The 24,374-nt window shown below is 33.1% G+C and overlaps 1 protein-coding gene across 6 annotated transcripts in view; it reads right to left on the reverse strand.

Moving 5' to 3' along the window:
• The window catches only part of LOC140040004 (neuron navigator 2-like), a 184,744-nt gene extending 162,862 nt beyond the window's left edge, over positions 1 to 21,882 (reverse strand). For 5 of the 6 annotated variants that reach the window (XM_072085621.1, XM_072085618.1, XM_072085620.1 and 2 more), the window contains exons 1-2: positions 20,949 to 20,984; positions 19,611 to 19,700 (exon numbers count right to left, since the gene is read on the reverse strand). In XM_072085621.1, coding sequence (XP_071941722.1) covers positions 19,611 to 19,682 — 72 coding nt within the window. In that variant the 5' untranslated portion in view covers positions 19,683 to 19,700; positions 20,949 to 20,984. Of the gene's footprint in view, positions 1 to 19,610; positions 19,701 to 20,948; positions 20,985 to 21,764 lie in introns of those variants that run through there. The other variant, XM_072085616.1, reaches the window with a different exon arrangement.
• Positions 21,883 to 24,374: the final 2,492 nt, after the last annotated feature.

Consider the following 24,374-nt stretch of genomic DNA (forward strand, 5'->3'; position numbering starts at 1 on the left):
AAGGAAATAACTGCTTATAAAACTATTAGCATCACATATGTTATAAATGTTATATTTGGAGGCTTGAACAGGTGTAGAAAGAAAAGTGCAAACCACATGAGACTTACAAATAAGGAAGTTAAAACAAATATTTTCAAATGAAAAATAAAATTGATGATGGTTTTAACCCAGTTAAGTTAATGAGTAAGCCAGTCCTTAAGTATGTACTTCATTCATATAGCAGGTAAAAAGTAATTAAAACTTCAAAACAAAGTTCTATAAAATGGTTTAATACGGTGATGGTGAAATGTTGATTTTTATTAAACTATCAAAAATGAATTCAATACACCAAAGAATCATAAAGGTGTAAGGTAATACACAAACTGCGCATAAAATACCAACAATTGCCATTTAATATCCCAGGGTACAAAATAAACATAATTGTTTTATTTTACGTTTACCTGAATAAACACTGTTATTGGCACTAAAAACCTCAAAGAATCTATCAATAAAACTTTTAATTTAAAACACATTCATCTTTTGAAGGATGTTAAACGTATTTTGACATTTAGAGCTACCTGTGTGTGCAAACTAAAATTAATGAAATCAAGTTTATATTATGTTGTTTTTTTGCCTCCTTGACCCTCTTATTAGCTCCAACTAAAGGCTGATTACTTCAAATTGGGTGGTAAAAAATAAGAAAAAATGTAAAAAGTAAAACTCTGAAATAATTAAAAACCGATTTATAATACAAAAAAAAAACCTAAACAATCTTTTTATGTGCAGAAAATTCCAGTAATGATTATATGCACATAGGGTGTGTAGAAAGCGACGACCTCGAATTGGACGACCCCAACGACCCGGGCGACCTCGAATTGGACAACCTAGAATTGGACGACCCATAACACGAAACCGACGACCCTAGCCTAGCCTAGGCATGGCCTAGGCCTAAGTGTGGTATAACATCCCGAAGCCGAACATAGCCAAAGATCTTTAAACCATACCTTATATAATACTCGCAAGCAAGCAATTGATTGAAAAAATACAGAAATATCGCCATTTCATAACGAACAGATATGGAACGCCAAGAGTGCATTCATTAAAACTGCATTCGATCCGATTAGCACACGAAATACCAGGTCAAAATGGCCCCTTTTTCAGCGGCGGGTGAGAAGGTTTGACCGTATACAATGCATGTGTGAAATGTAAAGCTTTTCTTATGGCCCTCCCCCCATGCACATGTTCGCAACACGCTGCTTGGTAGGCCTATAGTGTTCGTTATAAGAAGACCAGATGTAATTATACGTCCATGGTTTAACCATGTAATGTATAATATTTATTTCTTTTTAATTTATTTTTAATATGTCGAATGCAGTTTTAATGATGCACTCTTGGCGTTCCATATCTGTTCGTTTGTTCGTGTCGACACATTCAGTATGAAATGTCATTTACCAAACACTCTAAAGCTCGCAAATTACGACATGTGGAATATGCAGCTGATACTTACCTAGGGTACCAAAAGCAAGCTAACAACTTGCCTGTACTTTACATCTAAATTTTTACAACGCGACGATGTTTTTCACCGTTATATTATAAACTTGTCCTAGCCTAGGCCGGTATTATTTTTTTACACGCACGCCGGGTCGATCGCGGTCACTATACTTCGCATGCAGCTAAAGTAAAATGACGTCCCGTTAAAGCGGGTCGTCACAGAGTCTCATGCATATTAATGAAGCAAACTTGCTGAGAGTGTTTTCACCACGCAACACATGCGACGCGAGATTTATCGAAACTCCGAGCCATCGACTGACGGTCATGTTTTTGACAATTAAAATCATGGCATAACGATCGTTTAAAATTTAGCGGTCCGGCTCGATTACATTATATTTAGTGATTTGAAAAAAAACAAAACACCTCTTTTGTCATGATGTCATCGCAATGTGTTTATGAGAATCATCGACGGGAAAGCAAATAAAACAACAAGGGTCATGAAATGCTGCAGCATTGTTAATATTTTAATAGTAATACGTTTTAATAAAATTTAGCCCTAACGGGATAATTTTCATAGGCATACAGTCCTAGCCTTTGTTTTTATTGTACTTAATAAATGGGCGCGTAGTATAGTAGCACTGACCATGTGGCTTCATCAACTCTATTGATCGTCTGAGGTACCGCTACTCTACAATACGGGAGTGACGATCACAAAGGATGCCGACCTGCTTAGTGGAACGCGACCAAGCTCACCACATGGCTTTTATCAACTTGCTCCTTTTACACTTAACTGTGAATGATCGTTGGTAACGCTAGAGATTGATAGTACACAAAGGATGTCGACGTACATGCTTGGTGGAATGCGATCAAGCTGGCGATGTGCTCCGACGTACTATTTTCACTATGAAAATGTGCAAACCATCGGTGATTGATGACCGTCGAAACGATACGTGTTTTTAAAATATATTTAATTAAAAAAAAAAAATATGCCCCCGCTAGATCCGCCACTGGAACCATACCCTCGAAATTTTTTTCTCTATATGCCTATGGCCACAAATCGCATTTCCGGCTATTCTCTTTTGTTTATGAACTATATTGTTGGTGTAATTTCCAGCTCACAAATTTCAATTGCCGACCTTAATATTGCCGACCTTATATTGTCAGAGGACGGCATTCTCTTGCCGACCGAAATTAGGCTAGATCCCTCCTCCTTTCAAGCCTCCTAGCAACAACATGGTACATTAGGGATCGTATCATTGAGACTTTAACAGGCATATTCACCATCATGTGGTGTTTAGGTAAAAAACCATGGAATTAAGATGATACCTGAATTCACTCAACCATTGCATCTTGCACTTGCGTCCATGTGAGCTGCATGCTTTCTCTATCAAGCAGCTGGCTGGGCACGTCACACACGCACGCGGAGATCTGTGTAGGGGAATACCCTGTTATGTCAACCAAACAACAACTATGCTCTGTGTACAGCTCGCTAGCTCCAGAACCACGATGTTCAGCAGTTATAAAATAGAACTTATCTTGTAAATTTTAGTGTTAGGTTTTTATATTTTAGTTAAAATATATATATATATATATATTAATTAAATTTATTAAGGCTTGACTAGGCCTGTAGTGAACAATCGTCGTGTTGTGTTAGTATGCCCAGCAAAAAAAAAGTGGGAGGCCAAGCGGAACTCGCTGTTCAGCGGGGGGATCGTACGATCCCCCCGATCCCCCTGAGTAAAGTATCTTGTTGATATAAAGTTTGCGGTACACCACATGTATTAGTTCTGAAAAGAACTGTTGAGTTTCTCGACGTTTCGATCAATATACTTTGATCGTCCTCAGGAATGAGAATGCAGAAAGTCCAGGAAACTTGGCAAGTATCTTGCCTAAGAATAGAGTCAATATGATGATATGAACAGATTTTAACCCACCTCTCACTTCATATTTCAACCCCTTGACTATTACGTCATATCACTCTATTAACCTGATATGTACAGATTTTAACCCACCTCTCACTTCATAGTTCAACCCCTTGACTATTACGTCATATCACTCTATTAACCATAGATATAGCAAGCCACTAACCTGTTTGATGTCCAAGAAGATGCTTCAATTATGCAGAGTAAAATCCTTCAAATTCAACCAATTCACAAATTGTAACACTACACACACATTAATCCATGCAAAGGGAAAGGGATGGTACTGTATACTAAACCTAATATGAAGGAAATACAAAAAGTAAAATGGTAAATTAGACTGAATTAAAATATCTTATTTTACCACACAAGTTTTATTGCCAGATTGGTTCCGATATGATGAATCACACAATAAATTTTCAAAAACAAAAGGAGAAAACGTTTCTAAGAAAAGGCGAGTAGCCATTACAACTATCATGTCATCAGGATGTTTATAAATCAACAGATTATTACAAAGAGTCTTTCTTTACAAAAAAACAAACCTCATCTGATCTACACTATCAGGTTGCTAGTGTTCATGTCGTGGAAACTTTATATTATATCCAAAGGCATTTTCTGCTTACTCGTAAATTTCCAAACACATGCTTATTTCCCTACACAAACTCATTGTTTATATACAAGAAAGGACACCAAAAAAAACAAATCAAATTAAAATCTTCTAGTCAAAACATTTCTTAATTTTAGATTTAAATAAGGAAAATGGTTAATCAAAAAAGATTTTAAGATGAATTAATTTTTTTTTGTATCTTGTATTATATAAATTAAAAAGTTTCTTGAAATGTTGTTACAATATTTTATCCAAATAACATTCTACCTGTACACCATATAAAGGAAACAGTTTTATCCCAGAAATGACAATGTTACCCCATATTATAGGGTTCAACGGCCGAGAATTTCCTACTTAAACGTCACTAACATCATCCGTTGTTAACTCAACCGCATAATGTATGAGGCGATAGGCAATATATCTGACTTACTACTAAAAATGCATGTAAATTGGATACAAATGTGCTCATTTTATGCTTCAAATTTATGCTGTTATACAGTATTTGGTTTTTATAATGGACCATGTCAAAATTATTATACTGAAGTTACTGCAGTAAATATAGTTTGTTGACCCTGATTATGCAAGTATATAATATATAATAGTAAGCTTTCTTTGCATTGCATTAATTATCCTTCTATTTCTTTCATATTTTTATTGCAATTTTAAAATTGAAAAACGGGTCTTTTAACTTTAGTAATGATACTGTATCTTACTATGTTTTATTTGTATATTAATAGGAAATTATTAACTGTCAAATTAATGTTCCTATTATTTATAATAATAACATCATTAACATACACAATGAACTTTTAATATTATTCATAGAGTGTAATATTGCTATAATTGACATCCTAGATGTCTAATTTTATGCTCTATCTTTACACAGAATGTTTTGACAGCCATCATTAATATGTCATCAACCAACGAACAAATTGATAATTGTTTTTACAGATGGTAGCAACTTAAGTTGTGGCATTTAATAACTATTTAGAATCTGATGGTAAAATTTGAAGGTCATAACTTAAGGAACAGAATAGCATTGTTGAGATAAATATCCAATTTGAAAAGTTTTAATACTGCTTTAATAACGCTAAATTAAGTCTACCAGTAGATCTGCCAAAAGTTGACAAAGCAATTTAAACTAATTAAAAATGATAATGAATGAAGGTGATGCGGAGGAAAGATTTAATGAATGAACCACATTTTGGTATCTATTGATTAACGCTCAGTGATGTAGCCACGAGAAATAAAGTGGTGCTTGAACAATCTCTGTTCAAGCTACTGGGTTGTCAACCTCTGTAAAAAAGTGGTCACCTTACCAACCATACTGGTGGCTATGGCCCTGGCGCTCCCCGTTAAAAAAATCCTGAATCTTCCCCAACATTCTCCAGAATTTTGACACCCCCAAATGAGAGCTTGGTGAAACAAAACTTGCATAATGAAAAGGGTGATTAACTTTATCTTTATCTATCCTCCATGTCTGATTGAAATTTAATCAAAATATTTTGTTTTGACCATAGCTTTAAAATACTCAATAGTTCATCATATATTCATCGGCACACCCCAAGATCTAAGCCTTTGGGATGCCTCTCAATGCTTTCTAAAGAGATGGAATAATTCCTACATACAGTAGCTGTTGTAAATGGTTTGATCTTCTTTTAATCTTTGTTATCCTTGAAAGTTTACTTGCACCCAACTTGCATCTAGCATGTAAAGAGTTTATATGGTAAACTCAGAAAGTGAATAACCTACAGTACTACGGTTTTACTTTACTGTCAGTGGCACATGGCTATGAGAGCTCATTGGATTAACCCAGGGGCTCCAGAGCTCAGATGCCCAGAGCTAAGAGAGGCCGAGAGCTAAGAGAGGCCGAGAGTTAAGAGGGGCCCAGAGCATGAACAGCCCCAATGCAATTAACAAGCATTGGAGGGCCCTTTAAGAAACAAGGGGCCTTTTGCACCTCACTACGTAACTGTGTACTGTATTCATATTGTGTAAAGGGCATATCATTTTGTATAGCAGCTGTAACGTTAAATTTGATTGGGTTATTAAACTAAAATCTTAATAAAAATGTTCTTATAAACTCAAAAACTATATACAAATTATTATTTTACCTTGATCTCCAATAATAGCTATAATATTTCAATTTTTTTTTTAGTAATTAAGGTAAATGAACTCGAAGTTTGCACTAAAATTTAGTATCCACTTGACCCTACTACACAAAAACTGACCTTGTGGTACACAAGTTAACATGTCTGACACGCTCTCACTCTCCAAGATCAACAGACTGGGCATGTATTTTGCGGTATAACGACTTTTAAAAACAGATAAACAATTGACTTGTAAACATTGCATTTGAACTCAATTAGATATTGTAAATAATTGAGCCAAACTTAAGCCTGTCATTCAATTAACTTAACTTTCATAATTTTACTGCATACACTTGCTTTAAGCAAATGAGTCATCACGGATTGAAGATGTAAAAAACATTCTTAAAATCCTCAAATTACATAAGTACAGTATATGAATCATGCTTTATTTTAAGTACCATACTTTAATTTAAGCTTCATTCACATTTTACTTTTTTGGTCAAACTACCAAGCGGTTCAGTCCGGTCAAGTCCTACGGTCATTCACACATTGATTGTCTTGTTTTAAAGAGTCAAACAATCTGAGAGTCGTGAAATCTACTAGCGAGAGCGCTTAATCGCGAAATGTTTCCATGAAACATGCAACATGAAGTGACTAGCTGCGTGTTAACTGTTCAGACTTTCCATCTCAACTAAACGAATTTTACTTTTCAATGTTAAATAAAAGTATAAGAATTACAAGGACTACACCTAATTTTAAAATTATGTAAAGCAGAATTTGCATATTTTGTAAGGTGTTACTTCATAAATAAAAACATTATAGTGACAAAAACCAATACTAAAAGGAAAAAAAGATTTACCCATGAAATAAAATCAGAAACTAACTTTTAATATCTCAGCGTTATCAAATAGTTTATAGATCCACCTTGCCAAACCTAAAATAAATCTAAATTGCACATGTTTCGCATTAACTATGATGCCGTATGATTCATTATTGATCCAAGATGAAGAGGTGGGAACAGTTGACTAACTTTCTCACACTACCAAAACCAATACAAACATCATCATTCATAATATCTTCTTTAATTCTGCCTCCCACTTATGTATATGAATCATCATTGCTAATCTTTCACATGTTGGTGTCAAGGGCGCGGGTATTAGATTAAGTTCCCAAATTATGAATAATTAGATAAATAATGTACTTAAAAGTTTATATTGGTATCCCTGTCCTTGTAGTTTGTATGGACTTGATCATGGCTCTATGTAATGGCTACCAGTCTTGAATACTGTACTTCAACTTAACTGACCAATTCTCAGTCCCACCATAGTACAATACAGGGTCAGAACCAGATTATTGAAAACTGAAAATGAATGAGCTAGCACCCTTTTGTTTTTTAAGATTAAAAATTGTAAAAAGGTCAAAAATTCTACAAAAATTACTGAATTTCAAAAATTCTGCATAGGTAAAATATCAAATTTATTAATTTACTGTACACAATTTGAACACAAAATTTATTTTTTAAGTGTGGTGCTTGTGAAAGTAGGTCACTATATTTCAGGTGGTGCAAACCACAGTCCAGTCTGGTTGAGTTTTATAATAAAATATCACTCAAGGCCAAAAGGAAGTAAATAAATAAAATATCAAATCTGGATTTTTAATGACATTTAAAAAAAAACATACAATGACCATTATTATAACAGTAATCTGTGAAAATTTTACTAATACTTTATACGGTATATTACACAGAATTATTAACTAATCTTTAAAAAAAAAAGTGAATGACAAAAACAATTGCCGGATACAATAGTTTTTTACAACTTAGATAATACAATACATTACTGTTATTAAGTTTAGCAGGTATTGCTGGAGACGGACGTCTTTGCACGTCGGCCGTCGCTCCCAGAGTTATCAATCTCTCACTCTCTCTGGCTGATACCAAACTGGCATATTCCCAATATTGTTGGATATATAAAAATTGTCACAACTTACATAAAACAATGCAATACCGTTATTAGTTAGGTAAAATACAACATTCATTTAGTTACCAAGATTTATAAAAAGGAGTGGTACACTACACCTACCTTACTCAAGCGTAATCAACCAGAAAGTAAGGCAGAAAGTACAGAAACACTCCTATATCATGTAATACAAGTCCCCAATCCTGTTCACCATATGTAAACACTTGTAATGTGGTTTAACAAGTTCAAGCAAGTATCTGATACAAAATGTGATTGTATTTCACATGTTAAACACTCATCCTTGATTGAAAAAGTATTTAAAAAAAGATCATATATCAAAATGTACCTGTATATAAACAGCTGTAGGACAGAGAGTAGAAAATTTACCTTTATGTAAACACACCTGAAGGACAGATAGGATAGGCTACAAAAGTCAATATACCATTTAAGCTGTAACAAAAAGTGAAATAATATCCATCTTCATCAACAAGTTATTTTATCATCCAAGAAGATCTTTCCACTTGAGAGGAGACTGAAGACCACTTTTGAAATAAATCAGCTATTTTTCCCACTTTTAAAACCTCTTCACCTATTTGCCAATTCATAGTAAATTATTGCTCTCTTGATAGACAAACACCATATTTGGATAAAGGTATCACATGACTTGTTTTCTGACCAATAGGAATCACTATCACTGTACATTCAAGAAAACTTTGGAAGAGACCATTATATATAGAGGTAACAACTCTACTACATTTTTTATAATTATTCAATATTGAATGCTGATCCAACATTTTTAATTAGTTGTGCAATAGATGGAGGAATAATAGATAGGTGTGTGTTAACTTGAGGATTGAGGCCACGGCACTCTGATAAAAATAAAAGTACATATAAAGTTAATTTTAGTAAACAGCATAAAATAGAGATTATGCATATTTCTTCAAGGTAAAAAGATATTTACTCATTTGCACCTACTGGCTAAAATATTTTCATGTCCATTTTTAAAATGTCATAAGTCAAGATTTGGGTCATCTCATATTATCTCCTATGGATTCACCTACAGAAAGTATAGAAATGACAATTATAGAGGGCAGCATTTACAAAATTAAACTTCAGAGAAGAAAATGCAAATGTTACAATTTGTGTTGGTTATATCAGGAATAATTCTAAACAGTTGTAAGTTTTCTTAAGAATCATCAAGGTACTTGATAGTTGTTAAGTTAGAAAGAATTAAAGTCAGATTCAAGTTGAGCTCTTTAAGCGTACCGTTCCACTTTTGTAGAAATTTGGCTTAATGATTTTCTATTACTTAAGCTTTGTACATTTCTTTTATGCTTTTAAGTTTTCTTATCAGTCTTAAGTATACTCCAAACTGGTCAAGTGATATATAGATTCATTGGCTTTACTTGGTCTTGGTGATGTTGCTTAACTTAAGTTACATCATACAGTTTTAAGTATAGAACGATGGTAATCTTGGTGCTAAAAACATCTTTACAGCTTTAGATCAGTAATATCTTATAAACATCAAATTAATAATGAACTTAAATTATGCCCTACATTTTATAAATTGTACAATTTTCTTTTTACTCATAACGGATTTAGTAGGCCTACATTTTGTAATTGAATGTCATGTTTTAACTTTGTCTAAACTATTTATTATGGTTTATATAGTATATGTTTGTATACAAGAATATATAGAATATATAGTATATGTATGTATAAGAATTAGTATAAAATTGGCATTAAAATTGCAAAGAACGAAGTAACAGAATACTGAATATTTTATAGGAATATATATTTAGTTTTATACTCCAACTATCAGTATATAAGATTAAACAGACTTGTATTTTGAAATTTTAACAATGATTAATCATCAAAAAATGACGAGATTCTTAAATTAATTTATTTGATATTCTGCCAAATTAAAATCTATCTATCAATATTATCATATTATAACAGAAAATGTGTTTATAGTAAGAAAATTAGCCATGTCTATGTTAAATTTAACTACAGTAGATTCTAAATTCCGTCTATATTCTGGAAGAAAGTACATATGATAAAGGAAATAGACTTACTGTATCTATCATCATTGTACATCTAGGCTTATCAGTAAGTTATCTACAAACAATTTCTTCCAAAATCAAGGTTAAATTTTGACCCCTAAATTATAATGAAATCACACAGTACGTAATTTTCTAAGTGCTTATTAAGGTCTAAACCCATTCTAATGCATTTACTTGCACACAATGTCATTATATCCATTCATGTATAATCACCTTCATTATTATTTCATTAACTGTCTTCTTAACTTAAGCAACAAATCTTAATTTTGTGACTTCACTTCTACTAAACAGTGAGAAATTATCCCCAAGGGACAAAACACTGCTGTGACATCAGCAATTAACATTATAAATGGAAATAATAACTTAACTCATTCCTATAGTGCACTAAATTAGTTGAGCCTTCGTCCAATAATATGCAGTATACAGAATAGCAAGATGTCCTATTAAACTACGTTATATAATTTAAGATGCAATTGAAAGCGGACAGTAAACGAGAATGGCATTAAGATGTACAGAAAGAGGAATGCATGGCAGATGTTTATGTAAAATGTGCCTACAATATTTTACATCGCAACAATGATATAGTAATTGTGAATCTCAATAGAGTAGTAGTATATTTCTTTAGTAGTGTTTAAGACTTTTAAAGAGATTCCGATTTTAAAAAATAATGTTGAAAAAAATAAACTAATACTAATAGGTGAAAATTCTTTTATTTTCTTTGCATGATACAGTATTTGCACAATACAGTATGTTGATACTGTAAAGATAGGATACATTTTTTAATGGAGAAAAGGAGATATTGTGAAGCTTATGCTTAAAAGTGTAATAATTTCTTGGTTAAAATCCAGTCTACACATACAATTACAGTATAATACAAAAATTGTGATTTTAAACTGCTTTATATCAATGATTGAGAAAAAAGAAACAGTTCAGTGACAATTCTTAAGTAGAGCTCAAAAAGGACTTAGATACAGGTCATTTATTAAGTTTCTCCAATTAATTTTTAAAGCTATTAAAATCTTCTAGAATATATACAATGGTTGTGATGAAGTCGTTCAACTTGTTTAAAAAAGATGCTAAATTAGATAATATCTTTTTGACTTACCTGTCAGAAACACCGGAAAAAACTACAATCCAACTTGAAAATTCAATTATAAATATTAAAGCACTGTAATTATAATAATAACAAGCAATTCTATATAGTTTACGATTATTGGTTTTAATTGAAGAAAACCACAAGATGAAAGCTGGACAATGATGTTACTCAAGTTTATGATCACTAACTTAAATCAAAGAACGTACACTCGCTGCTTAACAATGACATTATAGTAAACTTATAACGCGTTTAATACCTACTTATCACAAAATTATTTGATGATTGAAAGAAAGGCTTTGATTTCAAGACATTTTAAAAGGATTTGCTGGTAATTGGGTGGAAAATGGATCTAGCTTGAATAGAGAAAGAGGTGTTAAGACGCCCTTTAAACCCCTCCCTCTATACACTAAGCATTTGCTAAATTGTATAGACAGACTACATGTCTATGCGTGTTACGCTTATTACAGTATTCAAAAGCATATCATAATTTAAGTTCTATTCAGTAATATTTTACTAAATCTATTTAAGCACAGTAAAGGCAACAATACAAACATGTATGTGTTTATTTAAATAATAGTTGGTAAACAAGGATTTACAAAGACTTTAAAGTCAAGGGTATTGCATGGGTACAGTAGACAATATGACGGGTTACTGTCATTGTAAAGTTGTTAATTCAAATAGGCTTATACATACGTGAATAAACACTAGCATAACATGTGTGTAAAACATACAAAAACCGTGTTGGTGGGTTGATGCTGGACATGGGGCAAGTCTTCCTTGATGTTATTGATTTCAGATTAGAAAATAGTGATGGGCGAAATTATTGAAACACAGTTTAGAAGAGCAGGCCTTGTATGAAGTAAAAGTCAAAGTAAAACATCCCTCATGGTTGCTGTTGAAAACTAGGTGCTCGCAATTTTCAATACACACACAAATATATCCATGACTAAAGGTTTGCTTGAAAAAGGAATAGGGATTAGGTTTAATGAAATATCCCTGCAGCCTACTGCAAGATTACATTGCTAAAATGACCCATGTTGAACAGCCTACTCATGGATTTAGGGCTATACTATTCTGATGACCTAGTTTAGCATTATAAATATTTCAAACATTAATGTGAAGCATCTATGTGAATTATTTAGTTTATATTGATTTCTTTTTTATTCCATGGCATTGCAGTTTCAAGAACATCATTGCTGAAATATTTCCGCTGTAATGTTGCTCTTAAGATTGTTTAAAAGCTCCGAGTCTAAACTAACAGTAAATGGGAAACATTGCTGATTATCATATTTTCTAGTTTTTAACCCAGAAACTTTTGCAATTTTGTATATTTTATTATAAATCTTCATTATAAACATTTTGATTAAAATAAAAATATATCGGACTATTTTACTATATCATTTTCTAGAAATCTAGGGTTGATAAAATGTTTGTCCACCTAATTAAGTTCAATGAACGTCTACATCAACCGCAACATATCATTAATTTTCCAATTACTATAATAAACCCAGAATAAACCTATCTATTTCTATTCCAAAGGAAGTTCACCATGAAAAAACTTGTTCTTGTGGCTACATTATAGTTAAGGCTATTCTATAAAAGGTCACATTTAAAAAAATTCATTGTTACTGAAAATGGTTGGACGGTTTGGTTATGATAAGGTTCAAACTTAATCTAACGTATGGTATGGTCCTCCTATGACGGTAATCTAAGACCCCATTTACACTTCAGCTTTTAGCGAGCCCGAGGCCGGCTCCGAGCCAAAAGTGCACAAGTGTAAACACTCTGGGACCAAACGAGCCGGCCTCGAGCCGGCTCAATTTTTAGCCTAGTCTAGAGTAGGCTTCAGGCCGGCAATTGCGGGCTTCGGGCCGGCACTTCGTATAGTGTAAACACTCGCGGTCATAAAATGAACGTTCTGGGTCAACTATAGTTTAAAGTTTACAAAACTTATTGCTGATGAACGGGAATTCTTCATTGAAATTAAATTGGTGAAGATGTATACGCCTTTTTCACGAAACGGAAGGCATCTTCGATCGATGACAAACAATGCCGTGCAACGAAGCGTAACCAACAGAAATAACATAGCGTTTTCAGGGGATTTCAGGACACCATGCGGCGCCTATGCTTATACACTGTGGTGTTTTGTTTTTTTCGATGGCCTTTAAGAAGTGAAAACAAATTTTCTAATTTTTTTCAATCACACAATTATGTAGGCTAATCTTTAAAGAACATTTTACAGAAAAAATGTTGTCCATACGACTGTCCGTTGAGGAGTTACGAATTAATGGAGTAACTTGTCCTCCGAAAATAGGCTGAAAACGCTATGTTATTTCTGTTGGTTACCCTTCGTTGCACGGCATTGTTTGACATCGATCGAAAATGTCTTCAGTTTCGCGAAAAAGGCGTATTGATCAACTACTATATTCTTCAGAAAACGAGACGCAAACATTAGTAGTAAAGCAACAATACAATTGTTTTGATCCATATTAAATACCGTTTAATAATATTAACTTTTTAAGACGGTTAGTGGGCGCACATGAGCGGATATGACGTGAATGTAGCAAAATCGTATCATCGAGCACTCTTCCGTGAGAGCAAGTGTAAACACAATAGTAGGGGCCCGAGGCCGGCTTTTTGGGTAAGTGTAAACACATTGCGGGCTAAAAAGAAAGCCGGTGTCGGGCCGACTTCGGGCCGGCTAAGAAATCGTCGATGAAGTATAAATGGGGTCTAAGTATCTGGTCTACGGTACTCCAACTTTCTCTTTGATTTATCTCAGAGTATTAAATTTGCAAAGTAACTTTTACTTTAGAAAAAGTGAAGTCTGAACACCTCTCTCTTGAAATGTTTTCCGTCATTCCGACATTACGCTTTCCACGATTTCTTTCCATGTTTTTCTGTTTTGGGCAGGATGGGTTGTCATTGTGCTAAAGTCTCTATTTTTTCCTTTTAAATATGTTTTTATTTGGTTTATCCAGTTATCTTTTAGTGGTGGTCTTTTATTGTCTTGTTAGTTTTCTTCATTGTTTAATTGATGGAACACAGCTCTTGCAAACATTACAGCATGAAAACATCTAAATTTCATAAAATTTGCTAGTAAGACAAAGCAAGCAGGTACTTAGACACGTGATGATTTATCTTAGCATTATTAATGACATTGTTTAATGTGAAAAAAGTAGAATGTAACAGACCATTAACTAAAGTCAAAACAGGTCACTGTGTTCATAAACATTAATAATTTACAGAGTGAGTGAGCCTGCAACAAGGTAGAGATAGTACAAAAAACCCACATATAAACATACATAGTCAGTTTATGCTAGGCCACCAAGAAACAAGGCTTGTGTCAGACAATTGACACAGAACAGATTTACTCCCTATAAAAAACAAGTCCCCCTGATTTCCAAGCTTCTTCAGTCATAGTAGAAAAACAATGAATATACTGAAGTAAATTAGATTTCAACCAAAAACTACTTTTATAGTTACATTACTCCAAGAGATGGTTGTACCATAACAACCGAAACGTCAAGAGATTATCAACTTTAGGCTACTCATTTACTTGTTGAAAAGATACAATACAATACAGTACAGTGTTCCACACATCTTACTTTACAATGTTTATTCATCATGCAAAACTACAATCAACACAGATCACATTCAATCCTGCACTGACTTTGGGGGTTGGGACACCCGAGGAAACCTTAGTTCACAAAAAAACTCATCTGAACTGGTTAGAGAGAAACCAAAATTCAATATTGGGACTATACCCGGGAATATGACTGTTTGTAAAAATCATAAAGTAGAGGATGGGATTAAAAGTGGGATTGTACATGAGAATATACGTTAGTATAAAATGAAAAGTCTCTCAATCAAATATGCTAATTGATGTATAAAAGGAATATTGAACAAACAATATAAGTGAGTAGAATAAACAACAGGAATCAGTCAGATGGAGGACAAACATCTACACAACTGTTGCAAAATGAAAATTGATGTGATTCTACAAAATTGAATTTTCTGCCTTATTTCATATTAAACCACAGGCATAACAAACACATTAGTAAAGTACGGTTGCAGCGTGTGCTTATAAAAAGAAATATAGTTAAGTTGAGAATGTCTCGACGACGACGTTCCGGTTGTTATACTACCACCATCTTCAGGAGCAAACAGATTTTATTAGGCCTAAACACACAGTTGTTCTACTTCATATTCATTACTAAGCTAAAATCAACTTGATATATATTTGAGCTGTAAATCTTTTAAACATCAACATAAAGAAGATTTATAGATATTGTGAAGTCTAAATGACTTCATAGGTTGCTGCAGTAACCTGCTTCTTTCTAAGGATTTTTAATACTATACTTTTTTTTCTTAAAGATTATTTACAATTTGTGATTGGTTAAACATTTTCAAATTGCCAAATGCGGGTGAAATACAAGGTAATACAAGATAATCTAAAATAATTAAATGCAACAACTATTTACAACATGCAAAAATTGGGCAAAAATTAAAGCACTTGTGATGACCAACAACCAAACTACATCATGTTAGTTCATTGTGTGTATGTAGGAAAATTGGGATACCGTGTCCTCACTTCTCACCTAGACACAGATTTGATGGTTTCTAGTCCAGGCAACGAGTTACAGAAGTAAGGTTTACTATACCGTAGTTCCACGGGTATAATCCCACCCCCCTTGTACGTGAAATTTGCCCGAATTTGGGAGGTGGGACTATACCCGGGGATTTCCCGCTGCATGAACTGAAAATTACGATATTCTTCTAGCTTTAGGCTATCTAAAAGCTATATTCCGATGTAGGCCTAGCAATTAGACAACCAGGCCAACTAGGCCTAGGCGGCCTAATTGGTCTTACCTGTGCTATGCCTACCGTATAGATTTTCCCCGAGATTTCTATATAAAAAATACCCTAAAATGTGATCTAGGCTAGGCCTAGCTTCCTAAATCGACATGAACTCGATCATACCAGTTCTCCATGTTCACCCACACGCTCGAGCTCTCTGTGTAAATCGCATGTTGTTGCATGTGACACAAATTCTACTGCACAAGCCGGTCGGTATAGAGGGCGGTGTTTTTTTTACGGTAATCAAGCATGCACAGTAGTGTAAACAACAAGAAAGAATGTACACGACGGCGAAAGGATGTACAGAACGTGACGATCGGGGCATGCTAGCCTTAAGCTTGTATTCAACTTAACAATGTTTGATGAGTTTTAAGTCAGCCAAATTCAGAGAAATTACTCAATTTTTTGGGTGAGAAATTGACGTCGGCCTAGCTAGCTACAGTAAGCCTAGGCCCACCTCTGGCCTAATGTTAAATTATACACTGGGACTTTGCCCGGGGATATGCTTGCGTGCGAAGGTAATCGTAAAGTCGGGGGTGGGATTATACCCGAGGTGGGATTATACCCGAGGAACTACGGTAATAGTAATAAAAAATCATTTGTTTTGATTAATTCAGGTTAAAATTTACCTTAAGCCAATAATTTTACTTATTTTTCTTAAAAAACTTATCCTATACTGTACTACGTCCATTTCATACAAAAAAAATAACTGGTTTGATAAATAAAGCCTAGTTTTTCAATTCAATTTTCATTACATTCAAAAATGTAAAATTCTTTTTTTAGATCAAATGAGGTAATTTTCTTTTTCTTTGATTCATTTTTAAAAAAATAGAAAGAAAATGTAGAAATTGAGAATATTAATCAGAAATGACAATTTACAACAGAATATGTCGGCAGATCTTAAACACAGTGAATGCGGTATCTTTACAGCAATACAACATTCTTTGCATTTAATACACTTCATTACCTTTTTGCATTCAATTCAATTTCCAAGTTCACTTTAACTGTCATTAGTGTCTTCACTAACAAGCAACATCAAACAACTTAAAAACTAAAACACTATATAACAATTACAGAATAATGTTTGTTGATTACTTGGCAAAATGCTTGCAAATCATTTGCTAAGAATATTACGTGCTTTGAATGTTCTGTATCACGTTCAATTTCCACAATTTTTAAGTTGTGAATTTTGTTTACAGTTATATTATTATTATTTATAGTCAATATTTATATAGCGCTTTTCTGAAAGACCAAGGCGCTATAAAAAAATATAAATCTTATATACAATCATTTACAAATCAAATACAGACAAAATTACAAAAGTCTTAAGTCGCTTCTTAAAAGATTGCACATTAGAAACCTCACAAACCCAATCAGGTAAACAATTTTACAATTGAGACCCCAGAACCAAAAATGACTTATCACCAAAAGACCGCTTAGTATTAGTTATTCCAATGCATCATGTTTATTAATTTTAAGAAAAATTGATAGATATACATTGGTGATGTCACCAAAAAAAATATAAAAATATTCAAATCTTCAAAATAAGTCCTCAGCATTTCTCTCGGTTTTCTGAGTGCCTAACTAATTAACTCAGAAGAGTAAGTAAATAATTGTCTGTATGTCCAATTGTAGGAAACAAACATGACATTGTTTCCAAGCAATTTAATAAATCGAAAGCTTGAGAACAACTGCACAAACTGTTACATAGATTATGTTACTCAGTTGATGTAAATCACACGTTTCAAACCGTAATCCAGTCAAAAGTGTCACAACTATTTCAGTAGTAATGTTCAACGAAAAGCTTCCGAACAGAATGCCTGTTATATCAGGGCTACAACATCAAGGTTAAATGTATTAAACTACGTACCTATGGATTTTATTAATAACCGATACTTTTTGTTAGTATAGTATAATATTTATAAGAAAAGCATAGTTTAGATCAATAGAAAATCTATGATATGAAATATAATTACAATTATGGTAACATTTGTTCCTTAAAAGGAATGTTCCCTATAGATTATTATTTTAATTGAGAAAGACAATCTAGTCCCTGTGGGCTTCCTTCTGGATACACAAGGTGTCTCCTTTACGACAATTGTCATATTTTTCTAAATATTCCCTTTAACCAAGACAGATGTATTACCAAATATCTATTACCATACAGTGTATGACAAAGTATAAGACAAGACAGATGTATTACCAAATATCTATTATCAGACAGTATATGACAAAGTATAAGACAAGACAGATGTATTACCAAATATCTATTATCAGACAGTATATGACAAAGTATAAGCGCATGCTTGGGAATAATCCCACCCCATAATTCAGGCTAAATATGGATTTGCTCAATCCCATTTTTAATGCAATCTGGGTATCATCCCATCCCCTAATTTTTCGTCAAATTTCATATAATATTATTCTCTCTGGGAATATATTCGGGTTCATACAGTAAATTTTAAAAATGTATTGAATTGCAATTGAATCAAATTGAATCAAAGAGGTCAGTGTACGACCTACGACATACATGATATCCAATGTCCATAGCGTAATAGTTTTACCGCTTTCTAATTACAGATGCAATGGATTTGTTTGACAAGATCTAATCTTTTTTTCAATAATTAACAGCCTCAGAGACCTCTATGCTTTGCATCTGTATTTAATTGCTAACATTTAAAATGAGTCAACGGTAAAATGTCATGAAATCGTGACTCATATTATAATGTCCAAAATAATTTATATGATGGTCAATATTAAAACGGTTACTAGAAAATATTACAAGAAATTAGGAATGATAGGTATAAAATATAATTATAAATATATATATATAACATAAATCTTTATTTATGATACTGTACAAATTAGACCATTTACAAAACATGGAAGAATTATTTAGAGTATCCTTTCAATTGATCTCTTCATTTTGTGTCATTTTCAGTTTTCAATCGCCAATTACAATTAGATATTTGGTTCAATAAGGAACAACTATTTGGTTCATAGTGTTAAGCCCTGTCTACACTATCAAACTTTATATTTAGGTATATCACTACCATATTTGGGCACATAAAACTTTTTGGACTAGTTTGATAATGTAGAAAGAACCTTAAAGACACATAGGATCTGAACTATATCAATTGTCACAATATTTGCAATGTTCCATGTCTCACAGAAGTTATTGCTGATCCTTTTAAATACTAAACTTTATTCACATTCATCACCTATGATTTACTTTTTTAATTTATATAATTTTCAGTTTTCAATCTCCAATTATAAATGGTTCAAAAAGGGCCAACTATTTGGTTCACAGTGCTAAACATGATACCCTTGATTTTCCTCTGGTATTAAACTTAAGAACTACTCAACACTGTTGTTAATTACTACATCTTGGCCCTAACCATCACTTGCTACACACTTTCAATTAACATACCATGAATCTATCTCTTCCCTTTTCTTTCCACACCTTCATTATAGAGATAATAACACACAAACCAAACAGCTAATATACAAACAGAAAATACACGACGGACAATCATCATCTGCTTACCTTTTTTTGATCCGAAGCAGAACATCGACGAATGTTATTTTTAATTACCGGAGGTGCTCTCTTTGCTGCCATCTTCACTGATAATATAATCTATAATAGAAGTGTAAAGTAGGCTGTGAATTCTGATTTAACAGAACCATTCTGAGAATGTCTTTTGCTAGTTTGTTGAATAGCAAGTAGGTTAAATTTGTAATTTTACGATAAAAATAAACGTAGATTCTGGTATCAATAGACAAATGGTGGATATACCGCAGTGATAATTGCAAAAAGGAGGGAACACTTTCAAAACACTGTTCTAAATTCTCCAAGCAGAAGTAAACCAGGCCTTTGAGAGCTAAGCTGATATTATAGGGTTAAAACAACTTTGCCTCAGGGTGCGATCTTTGTACCTGATGACAAGCTTGTTACAACACATACAATTCATCCTTATAAATGAGGGTTTTGACTCGATAAGTCAACTAAAAAAAGAAAAGAATGAATCGGAAGCAGGTGCAAAACCAGATATTTTTATCTCTTTACCTAATTTTAATTTTTTTTAAATACAATTACGGTAAAAATCAATCTGGTATGTCCGCTAAATATTCAAAAATAAAATAAGTTTTTTTAGAAAATATAAGAATAACCCTTATTAAATAATTTATTAAGCTTGTTCTGTTTTATTTATTAGATTTTTTATGATCATTTTGTAAAAAAAATATTCTATAACAAATTTAAAATGAAACTTGATAGACCTCCTAGTCGAAATAATGATGCAACTTATCCATAAATAATCCATATATGACGTAAATGAAATAAGTTCATAAATTTATGCATAAATGTACGCTTTTAGTGTCATAAATCATAGGATAGGATTACATACATAGAAACAGTACATTATGGTTTAGAACATAATGCATGCAGGATATTATAGACCTCATAAAGTAGCATTAAAAAAACGAGGAAATCTATAATAAAATCACAATATTCATCATTACTATTATCCTTATTATTATCACTTTTATCATTACGATGATTATGATTTGAGAAAATGATAATTTATTCCAAATCTTAGTACTGTATGTTTTTTACAATAATACAAAAGCTAAAAAAAAGAATGAAATGATACGGAAGTTATAATTGACAGATGAAATCATAATAATGCATGTCCTAATTATCATCTAATCATTAATAAATCATGATTTGATAATGATCAACCTCATCATCATACTCATCATTATCAACATTTTGTCTTTATTCTGATGGTGATAATCTGGCATCATCAAAATAATTGTATACAGTTACAAATACAGTAAATAACAAAATGCAGTGGAAAATAATAAAATTCAGACAGAAACTTACCAATCACTCCTAATAAGGATTGGAACACAGCATGTTCAACAAGAGTAACATCCAAAATAAAACACGGCTTCAGAGATATACACTCAATACCATAATAGAGGGGGCTAGACAAACTTTTCTACAAACCACAAAATAAACAGTTTGCTTCTTACTAAATTTGGTTCTCACACAACGCACATGCAATGCAAGTGAGTTGACCAATCACAAGCGACAGTTTGGATGAGGATCCATATCCATGTTGTGATTGGCTGATTGATTGCCTTTATACATCCTTGCGTTGAAACCTAGTTTGGAAGAACCAAGCTTATGGAACAAATCTCAATATATTAATTATTTTATAAAATATAAATCAAATTGCTCATAACAAGAGCAGGAGGTTGAGCAAAAAAAGGATGAGCCTTGCGCAACATGCGGGTGACCTGGAACATGTATGCCGATGGTCTAATTAATTCTAGTTTTTTTCAATGTTTTTCCCCAATCATTAAAAAAATCATGCTTTTGTTTTTAGAATGGAAAAAAGAAGCTCTGACTGATCCTACACAATGGGTACACAATTTGTGTTCTAGACACGGACATATAGATAGATAGACGGACGAACGGACAGACAGGATACTGACTGTTAGAAGGTCATACCTCCAGACTTTTCTCACCACCTTGCCATGCCATGCAAGACCCAACCGGTCAGGATGCTGCTGTCCCCTCAACTTAAGCCCAAACTAAACAATGTTCATAAGAATGGTAACCTCGTCCTCGGGGGTAGCCTCTGCTTTAAATATTAGAATATCTGACAATAACTTACTTCAGTATTAAACTTACCTGCTTTACTAGTACTATTTAAAGGCATAATGCATATAAATATAGCCTCTAATCATGGCATATGATACAATAAGGCTTCTCTTTCTTTTCCTTCTTCTTCTTGCTGCAGGTCTTCTTGCATGTTGTGTTGTCTGATTTGTTACGTCATAAAAGTCACGTGGGTTAACGCAAAAAATCAAATAAGATTGTACTTTTTTTATAGCCAATCATTCGTTTTAAATATTAATTATTTATGTTTATTGTAAACATTTTAATCATTATTCACCCTTTCTTTTCTTCTGGTCTTTCATAATTCATAATTATAAATTAATTCAAGAAAAACATTCAGTACACTCTCGATATATGACTAAAATACGTTTATAAGGAATTGTTAAAAATAGGTGGCGTTATTTTAATTCTGAATTTCTGTTAAATCTTTTGTTTCACTGCATATTTTAAATCAACTGTCGAAATTCCATAAAACCTTGAAAAGGGGCTGATTTTAGGTCTTTTGTGTGACGTCGTTCGTTTCGAGATGGGATTCTTTTTGAAATTACTTTTGCAAACTAAAGAGTGATTGGCTTCTTTTCGAAATAAATGCTGTAAATTTGTTACCATAACAATTAATTGGTTATCATACTAAGATTCAGACTAGAGAGCCATGCCAATTTTACATTTTGCCAACAAAATGCAGATAAGAAGACGATACAATCAAAGTACCATTTGGAAAATAATTATCTTTTTAAATAGAATGTATACGGTTTGATTATTAATATATTCATCAAGTTGTCATAATTATAAACCATGCATGTTTATAATTGTTTATATTCCTTTGACATGGGGCAACACAATGCTGACATTTACACAGTCTATCTCGAAAAGAAGCTCATCGTGGGTTTGATTTTGATATGGGTTTCTTTTCAAGATTAATTTTTCCGCACCAAGTTTATTTTCGAAGTTTTACGTAGCTTCCTCAAGGAAGAGCGTCAGAGATCTGGAGGTCTCTGATCCACAAAATAAACTTTATTAGTAAAAAATGTAATGTCTTCCTTGAAAATAATATGGATATTATAATGCATGTAAAATACTTATATAAGAAAGAATGATACGATAAAATACAAATCGCAACATTTAAAATACCGAATTAAAAATCTTCTCTTGAATTTTGAATTCGAAGTGTGTAGCCTATTGCGTTTGGAACAACAACAGATAAAACATGAATAATGTTTGATTCGCCCGATTCGTTTATAAAATTCTCTCTTTTCCATAATTGTATTAACTTTCTTAGAGTTTGTTTTTCAATCACCGATTTCGAAAAAATATCACCAATATAATTATTTTCCAATGCATTTACTTTTGTTTCAGATAATGTTTCTCTATCATTGTGACTGCCGAAGTAGGGCGTCGGATTGAATTCTGGAGGTCCCTGGTTCAACCATGGAGCCTAATACCTCCATGGTTCAACACGCTCGGCATCTATCACCGATGTATTTTTAATGCATTTACGTTTGTCTCCGTGTAATATACAAATAATTAATATTTATGAGTGGATTGATACAAATAATTTCATGGGGAGGTGAAAGATTAAATTTCTAATTGGAATTTCACACTGAATGAAATTATTTGTATCATTCCACGAACATATAATTTGACCAACACTCCAATCAAATGACAGGAATATTTAGGTGTTATACAATATATTTTGTTCAATGTATACTGCATCTGTCATTCATTAGGAGAGCGTCAGATCAGAGTTGTATGTCTGACGGTCTCTTCCGATCGGCATCGATTTTTAATATTTCATTGATTTTTTGTTTCAGTGTAATATTTTTTTCAATGTATAGGCCTACTGTTAGCTTGCGAAATATGGGAGAGCGTCAGACTTATCTGGAAGAGAAGATCTCGGCATCATCAATGTCCACACCCATATCTGTTTGTAATTCATTTAAAATTATATTATCCGCCAAAGTGAGCAATTACTGCCACATAACATAAGGCCAGCACATGGCACAATTCAATTTCAATTCAATTCATTTATTTTCCAGCAGAAGACATATAAAACATTATAGGCCTAATACAATAAAAAATACAAACACAAGAAAACTAACACCAGTCTGGCGTATTGTAGAAAAGTGACAAGTCACTATGCGAGTAGGCTACTCTCATTCTGGTGGTGCAGACAAAAACAAGTTAACAGCAAAATACATTAAATAAGGCAGGGAAAAACTTAGAGGAACCAAAAAGGCACAAATCAGTCACTTCAATAGGGAGGGTATCCCACAACATCGGAAAGGAAATAAAAACAGAGTGGTAAAATGCATTGGTGGTACAAGTCGAACCCATATGCCTAAAAACTAATTTATAATTTCTACGAGAAACTGGTGTGGGAAACAATGCACAACATATTTAACTCGTGGCACAACGAGGGAATTATATTGTTTCTATTATATCATTATAGGCAGAAACTGCCGAATAATAACCCAGGGTTACAATTAGAAGATTTATATTCCTCCCGCCCCCCCCCCCCCCCCCCTGGCGGACAGCCGCAAGAAGGCAGACCATAGTCCGCATGCAAAGGGACAGTCTGCAGTAGTGTAGCATCAGAAGATCCACTACCGAAGTGTGGTGGCG

Source organism: Antedon mediterranea, chromosome 2 (assembly GCF_964355755.1).
Source record: "Antedon mediterranea chromosome 2, ecAntMedi1.1, whole genome shotgun sequence".
Taxonomy (NCBI): Eukaryota; Metazoa; Echinodermata; class Crinoidea; order Comatulida; family Antedonidae; genus Antedon; species Antedon mediterranea.